Source organism: Empidonax traillii, unplaced genomic scaffold, assembly GCF_003031625.1.
Source record: "Empidonax traillii isolate 1590-97213 ecotype Southwest subspecies unplaced genomic scaffold, ASM303162v1 scaffold27:size3997909, whole genome shotgun sequence".
Lineage (NCBI taxonomy): Eukaryota > Metazoa > Chordata > Aves > Passeriformes > Tyrannidae > Empidonax > Empidonax traillii.
In genome coordinates, this window is record NW_020955220.1 from 3,111,260 (window position 1) to 3,130,012 (window position 18,753).

At 36.5% G+C, this 18,753-nt stretch overlaps 1 protein-coding gene across 8 annotated transcripts in view; it reads right to left on the minus strand.

The window, feature by feature from the left end:
• The window catches only part of CPEB3 (cytoplasmic polyadenylation element binding protein 3), an 85,393-nt gene that overhangs the window by 63,343 nt on the left and 3,297 nt on the right, over positions 1-18,753 (minus strand). For 6 of the 8 annotated variants that reach the window (XM_027909135.1, XM_027909104.1, XM_027909152.1 and 3 more), the window contains exon 2: positions 12,895-13,808. In XM_027909135.1, coding sequence (XP_027764936.1) covers positions 12,895-13,797 — 903 coding nt within the window. In that variant the 5' untranslated portion in view covers positions 13,798-13,808. Of the gene's footprint in view, positions 1-12,894; positions 13,809-14,035; positions 14,152-16,310; positions 16,521-18,753 lie in introns of those variants that run through there. The other 2 variants (XM_027909144.1, XM_027909128.1) reach the window with 2 other exon arrangements.

An 18,753-nucleotide genomic window follows, 5' to 3' on the forward strand; every position in this document is an offset into this window, starting at 1 on the left:
CATTTCCGTTGTGCTCAGAAAATAGCACCTCCTGAACAAAAATCTTGTAGGTGTCAGAACTCCAGACAGCAATTTCAACAAAAGAGAGGTATCACATTTCATCTTTTTACACAGGACAAGATCTTCCTACAGGTTTGGAGAACTACCCTTAGAGAGGACAGTCATTTTCCACTTCAGTGCAAATATAGGCTTTCACTTCTAAAAGAAAACCAATAAAATGTTAAGAACAGTGGGGACAGTTGCTCAGTAAGGGCTGAGGGGGAACTGCAGTCATCTACCAATATTTATGCACAGACCTAAACCAGGCCAGAAACCTTCACAATGTTCCAGTTCCCTGAAAAGACAAGGAGGTGACCTTTCCAGCATGATGCCACTTTGCATTCAGTGGGATTTAAAGAAAATGTTTAATTTATTAATTGCAATATACTTTTAATTACTAAAATTACTCATGTGAGTTTATCCAAGTCCTAACTTTATATTATTACAGCATGATTAATATGCATGGCAAATTGGGACACACAAAAATCCATTCAGACACTTTCTTCCTAACGAAGATTGAGAAGAGTCAGGCAGCAAACGTTCTTCATCCTGGGACTTTATCAAGGACATAATCTATCACAGAATCCCAAGTTGTCTCAGCCACCTTCTCGTAAGGGAAATACAACCACAAGCTCTCTCAAGCTGTACACCTATTTCTAAATATGAGTTGAGAACTCCTCTGTAGCTACTGAGATACAAAGCAAACCTTTTCCTAAAGTTTCATTATGTTAGAAATTTTAATTTAAGAACATTTGCTATTAAGTACTTGATCATCTGCAAAATTACCAAAGGTTGCATATATACAACTGAACGGGTAGGAAACAGCAGGAATCCAAAGACCACTCATAGCATCAAGCCCCACTTAGAGGAAGGAAAAGCAGAAGTGGAGCAAAAAAAATCCCAGTCCAAAATAATGTTTTCATTAGAAGCAACTCTTCAAAAAAATTACACACAAGCAATTCCATTTCAGATTAAATTTTGTAAACAAAGGAATTTTTCCAGTTGCAAGTACTGAATCATCGCACATATGAAAAAAAATCCGTTTAATAACAAATTCAAAATTAATGTATTAATATATTACTTCAGATGATAAATATATTAAAATAGTAACTGAATCAAACTATGTATACTTGTATTTTTGATTGCCTAAGGAGCATAAAGGCATAGAGGACATGAGAAAAAGAATAACTGTATCATGTACAAGGGCCCTGAATACTTATGTTACAATTCTTCAAAATAACAAGAATTGATATTTCTTCCGCTTAGATGAGAAGAAACCATGAGCAGTTTTGTGTTGTCAGGTGTTACGCATTCAAATTACTGCTGCTGCACATTTAGATTTAATTAAAATAATTCAGAAATCACTTACAAGATATACAAGTATGAACAGGCAATTAGCCAAAAGGAAACCTTCTTTATGCAGAAATTGAAAAGGATATTCATAGGAGCAAGGAAAATGCTTTCCTTTTACATTATAAGGGCTAAACTGATTAGCACGTGGTAAATTTAGTAAAGATTGCTCCAGACAGGAAAAATGTCTTGAGATAAAAGCCTGCCTGATTTGCAACCAAATTGTCCTTTTTTGTATAAGGTAATAAAGACTGACAGGCACCTTAAGAAATGTTGCTAGAAGGAAAGAACCAAGATGTTCAGCCACTTACATACATTCAGGAAAACTGTAAGAAGGTGAGCACGAATACCTTGGACAACATATTTCGAGAAAAAAAGTCAAGCAGGACTGATAAAAAAATTAAAACACATCAAAGTCAGGAGAAAATAATAAAGCTTCCCTTCCATTCACAGGGGGAAATCAGGTAAACAAGGGGAAACAGAAAATACAGGTAAATAGTAAGAGACAAAGCAATATCATCTATCCAATTCAATAATAGATGAGGTGCATGGGAACACACTAAACAAAAGGAGCCAGAGTCGGTAAGGCACAGTTCGTGGAAGCACTAAAGCTAGTCCAGGTAAGGATATAAGTAAGTACTGTATATATCTGACCAGCAAAAGAAAAACGAAAGAACTGCAATAACTGAAACAGAAAATGAAACTTAGATGACAAACACTGTTTCTAGTTTTTATGACTGAAATTCATGGATTTAAAAAATACAATGCAGAGATAATATAACATTTAAATGTTACTGAAGCAGTACCCTGGAAATATGATCTCTGGTTCTTGAAAGATATGGCTGATCCAGCAAGGATTTCAGCAGTGCGTTTCATACAGTGCTACAGGCAAAATAATCATGTAAACAGGAAAAAAAAAGTAATGAGGTAAGAAAAAAAATGGCAAAATGGGAAAGAACTGCTTGTGCTAAACAAAATCTGCTAAAGAAAAGTGAATAATAGAGTTTCTTAAGGGCAAACCATGAGACCAGTTTTATCACTGATCTTGGTTATATTAAAGTAGAAACACAATAATAATATTTACAAGATATCATCAACACAGAGGAGATCAGATCATCATGCAGAAAGAACTGAAGAACTGCAGCAAAGCAGGCTGATATTTAATAGCACTAATCTACAGGGTCATGACCTCAAGGACTCAATTTTCTCTCTAAACTGGGACCTCATCAACCAGAAAGAATAACACGGAAAGGAGAAATACCAGTGTTTATTAGTTAATTTGTGGACAATTACAAACTACAAATACAACTCTTAAGTGTGAAAGGGTAAACAAAATTGCACGTTGTGTGAAAACTACACATCTAGTACAGCTGCCTTTTGTATCTGTGCACACATTCATTAAAAAAGCTATTTTCACTGTATTAGTTCTTTTAGATTAATTCCCCTTTCTCTCCATGTCTACTAGAGCCAAGAACTGAGCTATATTTTGAAACATTCACCAGTTCAAGTTTATATTCAAACAAGGCTATGCAAGTGAAATAGCAAGAAAACTTTACAGTTTCTCTAGAAAGTGAAGCCTTCCAAAAAACCAGTAAAATTTACTACAATCCATTTTCAAGTAGTTTTAAATGGCACACGCACCAACAGTTACTTCTCCCTTGCCTAACAAGAAAAATTGTTATATAAGTAATCTATGATTTCTGTTTTATGAAACCATGTCAGAAGAGCGTGTTCCTCTTTAGACAACGGAGGTAAGACTGTCTGCAGAAACTCACATCAAAACATCACTTATAAAATCTGCTGATAACTATGGGTGGTTTTTTTACTCAGATGCCACAAGAACAGCTTCACTTATTAGCAGCCAAAGTAGCAGGAGCCACCAACCTGAGGACCTTTATCACTAAATGTTGAACCCAGTCCAAACTGCAAGATTTTATTTGCAGAAATTCTCATCCACAGAAAGTGAACAGGTGTAATGCCATCTTGGATTGTCACATTCGAAAATGCCACAGCTTCCCTTTCATTCTGTATTATAAAAGCCCTACTTTTCCTCATTCCTGACTTTTGTTTCCTCCACTTTCTTGTTCTGCTTTACTCTTCCCACTGCACAGTCAGCTGCTACTTAGGCCTTTGTGAGTTTTAAGAAAAACAGTTTTCGTTACTATGAGAAGTTTCACTGTTTGCAATTTCTTTTTTTCCAACTGTCGCAGAAACAATATGATCCTGGAAAGAATATATGAACAAGAGAATTATTTAGTGAGATGAAATAATTATGTCAGACTGTTATGGGCATCATGACTAAAACCTAAAAGGTATCTTTATAAGTAGTTTAAAGAAAATTTCAAATGTACAAAATGTGCTGGATACATTTTACACACATGGTTATTACAATCTTGATGCTTACTAAGCACATCAATAGATGATTTTAGATTTGGTTATAAGCCATCTGTTAACATGCTGGACCTTAACAATCAGTTAATACATTAATCACTTAATTAACCCTTTACAAATGTATACAATTACTGTAAAGGTCATGTAGTAAAAGGCAGTAACACCAGTAACATGTTAATTCATTAATGCTTTTAACACATCTCTTTCACGAAGCAAAATACCTCAAACAGAATGAAGCAGCACCTTCCAACAAGGAATTACCAACTTTCATTTAATCCAAAACAATATTTAACCATTAAAGTGTTTTAAAACAAAACTATTTTTGCAATTCCCTAGTAAGTCTTATTTGCAAAAAGAGCTTTACCACTCTGAGAATAAAACCAAGAGAGCTTTGATGGGTAATTTTCTTTGTTCTGAAGAGCCATTCTTACAGATAGAAGATATTCAGAAACATAATACACTACAGATAACATTTATACCTATGTATATATGCCTATTATGACTTTCTAAAGTTGCCTGACATTTCTCATTAGAAGATCAGCTTTAACTTGTTTACAGTGTTGCCAAAAATAACTTTTTAGGATGAATCTTTTTAAGATGAGCACCTTCGCAACAATTCTTCCACATAGGAAACGTGAATTTCACTGGAACATCCACTTACGATTATGACATAAAATAAAATCATATATAGAAAACAACCATGTTAAAGACATAAGTCTTTCCCCATTTATGTCATAAGTGTTTTTCTGTCAACCTGAGGAAGACGCATCCTAAGTCACACATTCCGGAAGACCAGTGTGGGGATGGCGAAAGAAAATCAGTTCGGCATGTTCAGACTTATTATCACTTGGTTAAAACTTCTAAATTTCTAGAATTTAAAATTTCTAGCTAGTATTTCTGAAAATTCCATTCTCCCTGAATTTATTTAAACCTACTTAAAACCCCTCATGCTATTAAGCTTGCACTGGAGTAATTCCCACAGAGTAAGTGAACATGATCACCTTACGCCTACAGGGATTTACTGGGCCTTCCCCTGTAACTTGAAGCTTTGACATGGAAAGCAGAACAGGGAAGGCCAACTCAAATGAGAAGGTTCAGTTAAAAAAGGGATCAAAAATCAGGAACAGGAAAGGATCTTTGAAAGCAATGGAGTTCAAGGTGGATAAAACCAAGAAAAGGGGCCATGCCCACAAATCCACACTTTACCCAAAACTGAAGCCCATTGACAGCTCGTGCCCTGTACACGTAACTTTCATTAACTCTGATAAACCAAGAACAATCTTAGAGTTCATCAAAAGACTCTAACTTGGCTGATGAATCATGTGAAGGTCATCTCCCTAACATGCAACAGAATCTGTGGTTTTGCTTAAGTATTTTATTTAAAGTCTAGGAATTTAAAAGAAAACTGCAATTCTTGCAAATTTTACAAAGCCATTCAGAAAAAAGAATGGGAAGCACAGGAGTAAGACTTCTCCAGCATTCGGAAGATGTGCAGAGAATGACATAGACAGTTGAAGGAAAAGTGGGTATCAATCAAGCAAATTCAATATTTTGTCTCTTTTATCTTCCCTGATAGAAAGTTCTTAATTCCTGAGTAATTGGCATGTAACATAACCTAAAATTTTTGACAAGTGACAATTTGTTATCTTCACTTTTTGATGCCTGAGATTCACACAAACATCAAACTTAGAGATCTCAGTGGATGTTCTGTTTTCAAAGACCTACATGCTAGAAATTTCAGAACAAAACTACAACTTTTCATTCTTCTCAGATTGATCACTGAGAAGAAAGTGAATTCCCCAAACTCTGTGCCTCTTATTTACACCTGCAGAATGGCAATCACATTACCCCTTCTCTTAACACTGCTGTGACAAAGCAGATCTGTCCTGATTTGCAAAGTGCTTCTCTCCTATAAGATCTTAAAAAAATTGACAATTTTATCCCTGCAATGAGCATGCAATAAAGGGACAAAGCCACATTAAAAAATGAGGAAAAGAAAGCCATCGTTTAGTTGTGTTTTTCAAATGCTACTGGTAACTTGTAGGAAAAGACAGAATTATATACCTGAAACCTATGAAAATGAGAATTTTGACCAAGTCTGAACACACACAAGCAAAGTTTCTGTGACATTTCACAACTTGCATTTTTAAAATTCTAAAATTTACAAGTAATAATAAAAAGATTACACGAATGAAGATCTAACTTTATGAAGAAAAATCGCACATTATTTAACTACTGAGGCATCTGCTTATTACTGTTATGTACAACATTCTAACTATTGCTTAAAAGCAATCTTTTTGCCCTTCTCAAATTTCTACTAAATGAAACAAGGAAAAATTAAATAAAGAAGAAATAATGAAACGAAACATGGCAATGGCACGCTAAATCTAGGTACAGAATGTATAAAACATTACATAGCCTAAAAACTCACAAGTCTAATTATGTTCTTGCTAGAAAAAATGAGAATGGAAAACTATTACACTTCAAGTTTCACAAAAAAAAAGACTTAGCTTAGTATGAAAAAGAGGCAAATTATCTCAATCACAGCAAAACCTACGTCAATGCTGTTCTAAAGGAAAACATAAGTAACGAAAACTGATTTCAATTGTATTTGGGAGAAAATGAAGTAGTTATACATACACAGATCTAAATTACAGATGTACATACACACATATTTTGCATATATTTATACACAAAATGCTAATATTAGCAGGAATGGAAAAATTGCCTAAAGCTTTGAAATATACATCACTTATTTCTCTCACACTACATGTTCCACTTTAACTCCTGTCACTGGCTAGAGGGAAAAAAATACCTCTGAACTCATGTGGACATATGGGAAGTTTCCTCAGAGAAGGGAAATTATTATCCTACACAGCACCACGAAGAATTCAAATGGAAATTTAGATGTCCTTCTGCTGAGCAAACAATAATTAGAAAACTCTGTTTCCTGCCCTTTCTGAAATTTTAGTTCCGCCCCACCATACAGAACAAGTAGGTTGAGATGAGAAATGGTAAGAATTGCTTCAGGCAGCATCTTGCAAAACTATGCACCTACCTGGGCTTGGGTTAAGTCAGAAGGGCACAACAGTCTGATCATCCCTGAGAGAAGGCAGTAACTTCCACCTAAGTTCTGTTGTTTCTCCCATCTCAAGATCATACAGAATTTCTTTATCTAGCTTTTGATATCTTCTGAAAACAAAAACATTATGCTTTTCTGAAGACATGGAATACAAGGGAAAAATCCACTATCATGCCAAAGGAATTTGCTGCTCCATTTTCAGCAGCTAACTGCAACCACTAATTATTCATTAAAAGCTTTCAATCCTGATTTCAGGGAGTTGGGAAGACAGAGTGGGGAGAAATAGGGAAAAGGAAGCAAAAAGAGATACTTTTTCTACCTTAAGTCTTCTAACTGCCATTATGCTTAAGGTCTTGAACAGATTCTCTTCCTTAAATAACGTTTCACATGTTACTATGATAAAAGCAAAATCAGAATCAAAGCAGCGTGCTTATTTTGGAAAAAACAGTGAAGTTTGTAAACGGCCTTTATTTCCTGTGGGAGTTCATGCCACAATTTGGGAAAAATCTTGATTAAATTTCTAGGACAAGCATCTTTTATTTATGAATAGTATTTTCAAACGTATATCGCTATCTCAAGTGATCAGAAGGAAAAAGGAACAAAAAAAATAATAAAGACCAGAAAACTTTAGAGCATCTCTCAAGGGTCATCGCTAGATAGTTTCGGTCAATGTTTTTCTACCCAGACTAATTTTAAAAAAAAGTGGTCTACCCAGACCAAGCCAAACTCAGATGTGTACAGTTTAAGATCACTTTATAACTTTAAACTAAACAGTGCTATATTTTAGTTTCCCTTTAGTATACTTATGCCAGGAATCACTCATGAGTGACCTTAATGAAAGGAGAGTTATTTTACCAACTGCTAAGAAATAGAAATCTTCATCATCCACTCAGCAAACTCATTTTTTTCCTTGAAAGCCACCTGGAACTTGAAAACACTACTTTTCTAGGCTTCTCTTCCTCTTACATTCAGTTCACAAGAGCAGTCTAAGCAAAAAGATAAAAACTGGAAAAGATGATCCAAGAAGGGAAATAGCAAAATAAACTGCCATGCCCTTCACCTTCCCTTCTACCTTACCTCCCAAAGAAAAGACAGACAGACCTTTATCAGATCTTCAGGACAAAATCCTTGATTCATTGTTCTATATTAACACCTTTAATGGTTTTAGGAAAGTGCTACCTATATATGGAGTTGATCAGAGTATCAGCTGCATACTGAACTCAGACCTTTGCTCTACCTTCACTAACTTAAACAGCTTAACTACGATTCAGTTGGTTATTTAAAACTAATCAATAAGTAATTAGTGCTCAAATCATCATACTTAAAATGTAAATCAGGCATGTACTTTTTCTTCTGTAGCGTTACCATACTTCAGTTCATTTGAAAACGTAGACATTTAGAATGAAACCAAATTTAAAATCTAACAAGAAACTGTAAAATACTTCATAACTGCTAAGGCCAGAATGTCATGTGTTAGTTGTATCTGTTACACTGGAAGGCTACTGAGAAACCATGACATGCATTCTGACATTTTAATATTTAGAATCTTGCTACTTACTGTGTAAGAAAGGAGGTGGAGGGAAAAAAAAAAAAAAAGCAGACCTAGGCAATTTTCTTTTTTTTTTCTTTTTGTCCATAAAGTTGAAGGCTGTCAGTACTTGCGTGTCATCATGTAAGAAAGATTAAGATTGGACTTCATGTTGAGAAATAGATTTTAAGATACCAGTAACATTACTAACTGTGGTTACCTACCAAAGTGTCAAGAAGCCAGAGCCCATAACACTAAATTTAAACTAAAGAAATATAGTGTTTTAAAAAATCAATCTTCAAATAGACTTATTGCATACATCTATTTCTGGTTGAAAAAAAACCACTAGATCTAAACAAAGGTTTTAAAATTGAAATCACCAGAGTGTATTAGCCAGTATGACTCCTTTACTCATAAATATAAAACTGTATTTGTTACACTGGTGAATGTTCCAATACTTCAACTCAATATTTATGTATATATACACTTATATTTATACACAAACTCATTGCATGTTGGTATTGGCATTTAGGTATAAAATACTGAAGTCATATATAATTTCTAAATTTAGTTTATAATTTTACTTGGTCCAGAATAATTCCTATTAAAATCAATGAGGAAAAAAAAACCCAACACACCAAAACACCTCCCCAAAGACCTTTCTCAGTCTCCCTGCAAAAGACAGCATGTTAAAACCATCTTTATACACAATAAACACCACCTTATTTATTTCTGCTAGCGAAATATTTATCAGTAACGCTGCCAAGAATTACTTGATGCATGCCAGAATCTTCAGAGCACCAAACTGCTATGCATTTTGTATTGTTTCTAAAGAACGTTACTTGGAAAGCAGCAAAACTTAGCACAATTTCTGGAAATTTGTTACAGTGCTACTATAGTTAAAAATCCACGAGGTAAACATGCTTAGTTAGAATATTGGTCTTTAATTCCATCTCTATCTTTTTCATTGTAAAGAGAATTTCTTACCCTTGCTTCCAAGGGTCTATTTAGGCACTATCAATCCTCCTGGTTAGGAGGCTGTGTCCCAATATCCTCACATGGCCAAAAGCTGAAAGGAATACACTATTTACCTGAGAGCAGTGAAGGAAAAGAGAAGAACCGTGGGAGCAACTCAGAAGCACGAGATGACATTAGCTCTCTTCAAGCCCCAGCACTCTGCTATCAAATGGAACTGAACCGTCGCCTGTGTCCCAGGGACAATCAGTTCATGTCAGCCTCACAAGCCAGAGACAAGGATCACCTGGCACAATGGCACAACACTACTGCTCGCCACATGACCATCACAGGACCTTCACCTGAACCACTCAGAAGCCAAAGAAGATTCAGAACAACAAACTGGCTGCGATTTTGTATCTCCCATATGGCTTAGTTTCACATCTGTTCCCATGATCTCATCTCCAGCTCTTATCTGCTACATTTCACTCCAGACTGATCACTTCTTCTCCTCTGCCTTTTAAAGACCAGCTTTTTATCTCCTTTTTTTTTCGTACCTTGCAATCAATTTTTCCCCAGTAAGGATATGGAAGCAATCTCCCTTCCATAGGAAAGGCCTTCTAGTTGCCTTTCAACACCAATCACAAAGCAAACACCAGCAGAGTTTCTAGTGAATATTTAAATATAATAGAAAAATTATAATATTTGACCAATATTTTAAATTTTCTGATATGTTCTGCAGCACAACTCCTCAGGACAGACGCCAATTGGTCTTGACGTACAAGATGCACTGAAGTATTACTCAAATTCAGCAATGAAGATACCTATCATATTGCTTTATATATATATATATTCTTAAGAGAAACAGTTTCAAATTGAACACTTTTTCCTGAACAAGATATATCAATGGCTGAGTATCAACTGTCTTCGAGTGTTACAGATCCAGAACAAAAATCTTGGTCATAGAAGTTTTCTGCTTCAAATTTTTGATCACTGCAAAGACCTGAACCACAAAATAGCTCTTCCTGATGTTATTTCAAACAGTGAACATATTAATAGTTCTCTTTTTACTTAGGAAGCTTCATAACCTTACCATAAAAGAACAGGTTAACACAAGGAACTTGCTAATGTGCAAAAGTGTATTGCTAGAAAGTTTACTGGAAGGTATTTCTGAAGTAGCTCAAAAACGCACATTCTGAAGGGTGGCAGATGTACATGGATAAACCTGCCAGAACTACTTGATAATGCTGACAAGCAGAACTTACTGTGTCAACATATTGCCCAATTTCAGGGCGGGGGGAAGAAGGGGGAAAAAAAAAAAAAAAAGGCAACCAGAACCTTGGCAGCAAACATTAAAACTCTTAGACTAATCTGCATTTCATTTTATCGTGTAACTAAACAACTGCCTCCTATCAATAGTATGGTTTCAAGACATCTTTGGCGATTTGTTAAGTACAGCAGCAATTAACATTAACCCAGATCACAATTTCGTAAGCAAAATTCAGCAGCTTGTATTAAAAAAAAAAAAAAAAAAAAGTTTTCTGAGTCTCTGAAATCAGACTGTTATACCAGCTGGTGCTGAGAGTAGTCTAAGTATTTGCTTTCACTTGAACCTGAAAACACCAAGTTAAATTCACAGAGAAGAAAACAAGTGTCCAAATTTATATATTGCCTAATACCTTAGTTTTTAAAAACCTTCCTTTTAAAAAATAGAGGAACTTTTCTTTAAAAGCTGTTGTACTTTTTTTTCTCCTAGTGATGACTAAATATTTGTCAGTTTAATTTGAGACAATTTATGGTCACAATAATAAACTTGTATATTCATCAAAGATGTATCTCAACAATCAAACCACCAAAATAAGACCACTTACTGTTGTTTTCCCTACTAATTCAAATATACCAAAATTTGTCATGCCTTATATGTAGACAATTAAGAATAATTGTAAATTGAAACACATTTCCCACTCCTAAAAAACGACTGGGAGCTATATTCATTAGCTTTTGTGTCGCTGTTCTCTGTGCAACATGCTATTTGAACCAGACATATCGTGTCTAAAGCATAATCTTTCTCCAGACTTCAGTGCTCCCAAGGCATTAACCAGCAGTTCACCAGAAGCCACTCCGCCTTCATTTAGGGCAGCCAATAAAAAATTTGCAACTCTCCCTTTAAACAGAATGAAGCAGCAAAATGAAATTTCAGGGCTGACTATAAGGTGCCCTCTCCAAATGGGACTGGAAAGTACACACGATAACATATATTTTACTTCAACAGCCTCTAAAAATAATGGGGGTGAGGGTTGTGTGTTTGATTTTCTTTTTTTACTGTCTAATACTAAGTGTCAATCCAAATGCTATTCTTACCAAACTTGTAAGTTAAAAATGTTTAAGAGTTCATACTTTGTTGAAAAATCAATTACCTAAAGAGCGAGAATATATGAATGATTTAAATGTATTTCAAAGCAGAAAATTTTGACTTGTCTGACACTAAAAAAGCTAACCCAGAAAAAATTCACTTCATCTTGTAAAGAGATAACTGCAAGTGCACGCTCTGCTTTTTTTCAACCTAAAATGGATTTCACACCATGACAGGTTTCATTCTGCATTAAAATTGCAAATCTTCTATGTGGCCCAGTTTCAGCTGCAATTGATCTGCTTTGTCGTCATAGATTAAAAAAAACAGTGAAGGGCACTGCAGCTTTAAATATTTCAGAGCTATGTAGCTAGTAAATAGACTCCATTGCAATATGGCTCTGAAGGTCGTGTCCTATTGTCTCTTTTCTCTGCAAATATTTTGAACAGCATAAAATGGTTTATTTTATACAATACCTCCCTGCCATTTCTAAATCATGTCAATTGTATTAGGCACTTCCTTACTGGAAAGGACAGATACGCCACTCTTTCCACACACACCCACGCTGCTTCATATTCAAAACGTCCACTGTGAATATAACAGCAGGGTGCACATATTAGATGTACACAGCTTTTCATACGGATACCTTATGCAAACAGACTCCCCCGTTAAATCCCACCAACAGAAGGACAATTAGTTATTTCAGTGGTGATAAAATAATTAACTGGATTTCAGGTCAAGAAGTATCTTTGGTTAAAATTAACAGCCCAGTTAGAAAACTGAAGCCAGCAATTTTAACATTTCCATTCTCTCACATATGGGAGAATATGAAAAAAAATTATAACACAGGAAAATGTAGTCTGCCAAATCTGGTTTTCATGAAGGCAATTACCTTTCAGATGCTAAAAAAGAGCAAAAAACAACCAAAAAAAACCCACAAAAAAACACACCAAAAAACAGGAGCCCTGTCACATATAACAATAAGTTACAAGAAAAATGAGACTATAAACCTGAAGCCCAAATTGAAAATCTTTGTGTATGCAGACCCCGGGTTCAACCCCAATTCTTTCATATAAGGTGATTTGATGCAAATACGAGTTATGGAGATGCCTCTCAGAACAGTAACGTGACATACACCCCTGCAAACACCACAAATTTGTGACAGCTGTCACCGTTCAGAAGGTGCACGCAGTCATTTACCTGAAAAGGCAACAGATTGTTGCCATTGTCCGTCCTGAACGCGTTGTCTTCCATCCAGGATTTGGGGGTTAAGGGTGCGGCCCGTGGGAACTTCGGAGGGGCAATGACATTGCTGGAGAACGGTTTTTTAAGGGGTGAAATGGGATTGAGGGGGGAGGGTACGCCGACCCCCACTCCCACGCCGACCCCCACTCCAACTGCCCTTCGAGGGTCCCTACCAGCCTGCAGCCCACCCCAAGGGTTGGAAGGTGTACTCCAAGCCGCATTTTGATGGTTATTCCAGCTGGAGGAGGAAGAAGAAGAGGCAGAGGAGGAAGACGGTTTGCTGGTCATGATGGGTTGATGGCTGTAAGCAGCATTCCTCTGGGCAAAAGGTGCCTGATTAGGGCTTACAGGTGACCTCCGCTGCTGCTGCTGCTGCTGCTGGGCTTGCTGCTGCTGCTGCTGATGTTGGTGGTGTTGAGTCTGAGCTAGGCCAATCTGAGGTGAGAAAGTGCCACCAAATACAGGGTTGACATGATGTGGAAAATTCTGGAAAAGCATTGTCCCATTGACTGGAGTAATCCCTTGGAAAAAGCTATCATCCACCGTGTTTGTGGTCCCTGTAGACCAGGTGCTGCCAAAGGAGGGAGACAAGGAGGTGCCGGCTGCAGGTTCTTGTTGAGGCTGGTGAAAGCTCAAGCCAGGCAAAATGGGAGACTCCATCTGCATCTTCTCCTTGCTATTTTGGGAAGGAGCCGATGTGCCGATACTAGTCACTGAACTGTTGTCTTCTGGTTTGGGTGTCTCCGACGAGATGGGTGTAGAGGGGGCTTCTGCTGAGTTTGGATCTTGCTGTTGCTGCTGCTGCCGCTGCTGCTGGGGCTGGGCTTTGCTTTTGTCCATCAGTAAATCATCCTGCATGGTTTGCGCAGCTGAAACAGTAGGGGAAAAAACCACAAAGACAGATTATTAACATTGTCATTCATACCACAAACCAGTCTGTTTTAATCATTTGGCAGCAAAAAATCTCGTCCTATTGCTAGTACTATGCTACAGCAAATCGCAAGGCAAACCCGTAATCTTCCCCCTCCCCCATTTAGGAATATGTAACCTTTGATCGTGCCAGATTGCCTTTAGAAGATTTTTTAAGATGCTTCACCCTTTTTGATGCCTTGTTTCCCTTCAGTCTAAATGAGAGATGTGCTTATAGGGCAGAGATATACAGCAATTTCGCCACGTCTCTTTTCTCTTACACCGGAACTCAGAGCTCTCACCCTGCAATGAGAAACTGATTCTGGTTCCTGTTTTTCCAAGCACCCTCCTCCTCCTCCACCTCCTCCCCCTGGTTATTTGCATACGTCAATAAATACTGCTGCGTCCTTCAGCAAGGTTAAAAAGACACCAGTCTTCGCTCTTCTCCACCCCCTTTTCTATTAGGGGACCTTTAAAGGAGCCGGGTACCGATTTTTCCTAATTAACAAACAAGCTTTCAGTGATTTAGATTTATCAGAGAGAAAGCACACACGACAGCTCGCACTGATACGGGAGAGGTTCTTCGCTGCACAATCGTTTCCTGCCCTTTCCCTGCCGGCTCGGGGCAGGAGGGGCGATGGCAGCGCCGGGGGAAAGGAGGGAGCGGGGGGTGGAGACACTTCACGTACAAAGCCTCCGATGGGTGTTTTATTTGCCTTCGTGACCTTACGATCTCTCCGTGTAAAGTGCTATTTTACATTAAAGCACTCATCTGCTCGCTCTGTTTATTTATTTATTTATTTATTTAAAATCATCGGTAATTTGTTCATTAGAAAAACATAACGTCAAAAGGAGTAGATCTGAGAGCTATTACTAGACTATGATGTTTCTGTTGCTTTCAAATGAAAAATAAACCCAGGGGAAATCGAAATACCTAACATGCATTCATGGCTGCATGTTAAAAAACATCTTTATATGCACAAGACAAAGACTAGTGATGCAAATTATTTTTTTAAATCAATACATAATTTTAAGCTTGAAAAAGTAAACGTGGAACGATTGAGTCTTATATCTGCTAGAAAAGGTGCTTTATATGAAAAAGATCATATAATTTTATTATTGTTTTGAAACACAATAGTACTAATGCAATACAGACATCAATTAACAGCAATTGTACGAAATCACAACAGGAACATCAACATTTTGCAGGCTTTTAGTCAACTGAAGAGATCATTCTAAATCTCAAAAGTATTTTAAATGAGCCCCAAATCACTCAGTTTAATTGAGTAACTAAGTAAAAAATGGCCATCACTGATACCTAATTGCATTTCTATTGAGTTAATCATATGACATGAATATGCCTAAGACTGCATTTTTAGGATTGTTGTTTTAATGTAACAAAGTAAAGCCAAATCGATCGACTGTTTAAATAAGGTGGCAAAGCATGAAATTGTCGACACTGTCCTTCCTGACATCAGCGGTTTTCAGATGGTCTTTGTGTATCTAACATCTCTTTTTCCTTTTCTCTTTCTTTTAAATCTTTTTGAGCCATACACACACGTTTTAGTTAAAATCAACGTCAGGAGAGGTTTCTGCTATCAATTAAGCTACTGCTTATGCTCCCCCTTATTTACCAGTTCAATATGTAAACCGAGCAGCAATGGTTCCTGAACAGACTAAACAGTGAGACAATATTAAAGCAAGATCCTAAGAAGGACGGACTAAACTATTGCATCTGTACCAGGCAGCACTGCTGCTGCTGCTGGGAGCGCAGAGAACCTTGTGAGGCAGTTTAAAGCAATACTGCAGTAAGCCAGAACATACCAAGCTCTGTGTAACTTTCCATTAGCTTCACTTCTACCAAAAATCACTATTGCTCCTAAGGCTACATAAAGCTACTCATGGTTCCACATCAGAGAGAGAAAAGGATTATATGTATCCCTCTACCCTGGTTCTGAGCTATCAGTATAAAAATACATTTAGGGATAAAAACATAGCAGATGAAATGTTAAAATTCTGTCGTCAATAAAGTATATTTAAATCAGTTAGTCACCAGGTTATCTATAGTGGCTAGCACAGCAGTTGCTTCAAATATGTACCTTGACTTAGCTAGCTGGTTTTGAACTTTATCCTAAGGACTGTGATTCACATTCCCTTTCATATTGCCTCTTAAAGGTAAAAATCACAGCGCAGTTCAACCCTCTTGTCAAGGTCAAGACCTACCTTTAATGAATGAAGCCAGTCTGAATGGAAAAACACTGGATAATGAATGACTTTGAAAGACAGGCCAGACAATGTCTAGTGTTGGACTACTACGCAGTACCTCTTGATTATTTGCTGGTGTAAGTATTTTTACAAATTTACAATCCAGTACAGGAAATCTATATCCCCACAGCAATACCAGCTCTGTTTGCATGCAGTAACCCACGCAGTCAACACAGAAATTTTTAAGGAACAGTTACCTTTGGATTTTCAGTATTTAAAGATCAATAAAAGGACAGTATATTTATTTTCTTCTTTCGGGTTTGCTATATGACAAATTGTCGACCATTCGGGCAAGAGCACTTTGACAACTGGAAGCTCTCAGCGCATGCTCTCCCAAGGAATCATGGGGGTTGAAGTCTTAGCTATGCACAGCATTTCACGGCTGCCTATCCTGAAAGGAAAAGAGCTCGGAAAGGAAAAAAAAAATATGTGCGCACTCCCTCTTTCCAGGGAAAACTGCTGCAGTCTGAATCACCAGCTCTGAGAAAATATCTGTCATACTGAGCTGAAAATGAGGAACTAAGTAAGAGCTTTAAACAGCTTGATTTATAAGCCCAGATCAATTAGCCACCTATTCAGAAAAACTTCTAGACAAATAAATAATTCTAGTATTTCCAAAATTCCCTTCCAAGCTCCTAGTATAAAAAATTAATTATAAGTTCATATGAGCTATAAAATTTAAAGCTATTACAAAGGAGATTGTGCCATGTTCCTTAGCTGAAGAAAATATTAAATAATCACCTAATATGATTTCTCAAAATAGTCTGAAACTCAAACACAAGTAGGTCAAGTATGAAAATTTAAAACAAATCAAAATCAGTGCATAGGTGAAAAGTTGTACTATTTGAATTTCCAATTGAGTTTCCTATTTCCAAGTTCCAACTTTTTCATTACTGATTATACTGAAAATTCTACCAAAAAAAATAAGCTGCAAAGAAAAAAAGCAAGGTCCAAATTTTACTTTTTAACATTTCATCTAGTCTGTGCACCGTGGGTCCACATTTCAACCACCTCCCTTTCACTACCTACTATCTACATATGTCCAGGCTCTACATCAATATACAGCCTGACAGGAGTTCCTCTCGTAAGATATTAATATTGTGATGATTAATGCAGGTTGGGTAAAGTCTGCAGAATTTCATTCCTTGACACTTGGTTCTGTTTTGCACTAGCCCATTCTGTGTATTTATTCTGGGTAATTATTCATAATACTAATTATTTGGGACTAAATACTAATGCTTGTATGAAAATTACATAGCTGAAATCAGAAGTGTGAAAATAACTGTTTAATAAAAGTGCAGGCTGAGTTTCAAAGGATGAATTATGCATAGCCTTGTAGGTGAAAGAGAGAAGACTGAAGCTGAAAAAATAAAAAATAGGGCAGTTGAAAGTGAGTTTTCATAACACTCATGCCTCTGCTTTTTGCAGTCTGTTTATGTTGGACTGTATGGTCTGCCTGCCCTAAATCAATGCTGTAATTAAGAGTTTCTCAACACTTGCTCTAACCTGTTTGTGCTACTCTGAATCATTAAAGGCAGTTGAAAACTGCTTTCTTACAGCAATTAAAAAGACTTAATTTCATGAACTACCCCAGCTATCACAGGGCTGGCTCTAGGCATTCTATATCCCCCCTTTATGTCACTATTTACTTCTGGATTATTGCTTTTCAGATGACTTGAGGATTCACGTGGAAGGCACTGATTCTGTCAGTTCTTCCCAGGAGACAGGTTCGCTTTGTAGATCAAGCATTAGGATAAGGAGAAGCACTCCAAAACCAAAGAAAACCAGGATGCAAATGCAGTTTTTGATCGACTAGCCAGTAGCAGAAAAACGTTTTTTGTTGTTGTTGCTGTTGTTTCTACCAACCAACTCTTATATAACTGGAAGTTAAAAGATGATAACAGCTGAATCAGAACATAAGAGCTTATTAATTCAATCTGGTATCTGAATTACTTGACCTAGGCCAGTTCCAAAGAAACAAATATAAGAAGGCCAAGAAAAGCCTAGCTAAGTCAATTAACATTCTACTAAGTGTGTTTTTATTTTAAGAAATTCATTATGAAGCAATTTAAGCCTCCTATGACTAACAAACCTTGCTAGTCTTTTTGAAAGAAAGTGACTATTCAAACTAGCTTGACAGTTGAAATGAAGTGTTATGCTACTGAAAAAAAGTTTTGTTGTAGAAACATTTTTCTCAGTTTAGATCAGTTTCATTTTAGCTTAATTGAGGACTCTCTCTCTTTTAAAAAATGGAAATCAGTAGATAAAAAATGCCTAATTGATCTTATAGTTTAATTTTACATATTACTATCATAATTAAAATTTAGTTTTGCCAAAATAGAATACTCTGATATTGTCAGATTACTTAGCTTTGTTGAAAACAGTGAATAATTTCAACAGTCTTAATGCTGTCACATCAAAAGAACTATATTAAGGTACAGCTTCGTAATTATTTTTCCTCTTTTTCAGGCCTTGCTGAAATAACCAGATAAATATTTAATCTACTTCCATATCGTTATTGCAGTAATTGCTCATCAACTTCTTTATTAAACTTAAATCTGTATAAATTTGTTATCAAACGATTTAGCATCTCAAAAGCTGATATTTTGCAGTAAATCTCATGGCCAAATTTAGGGCTCA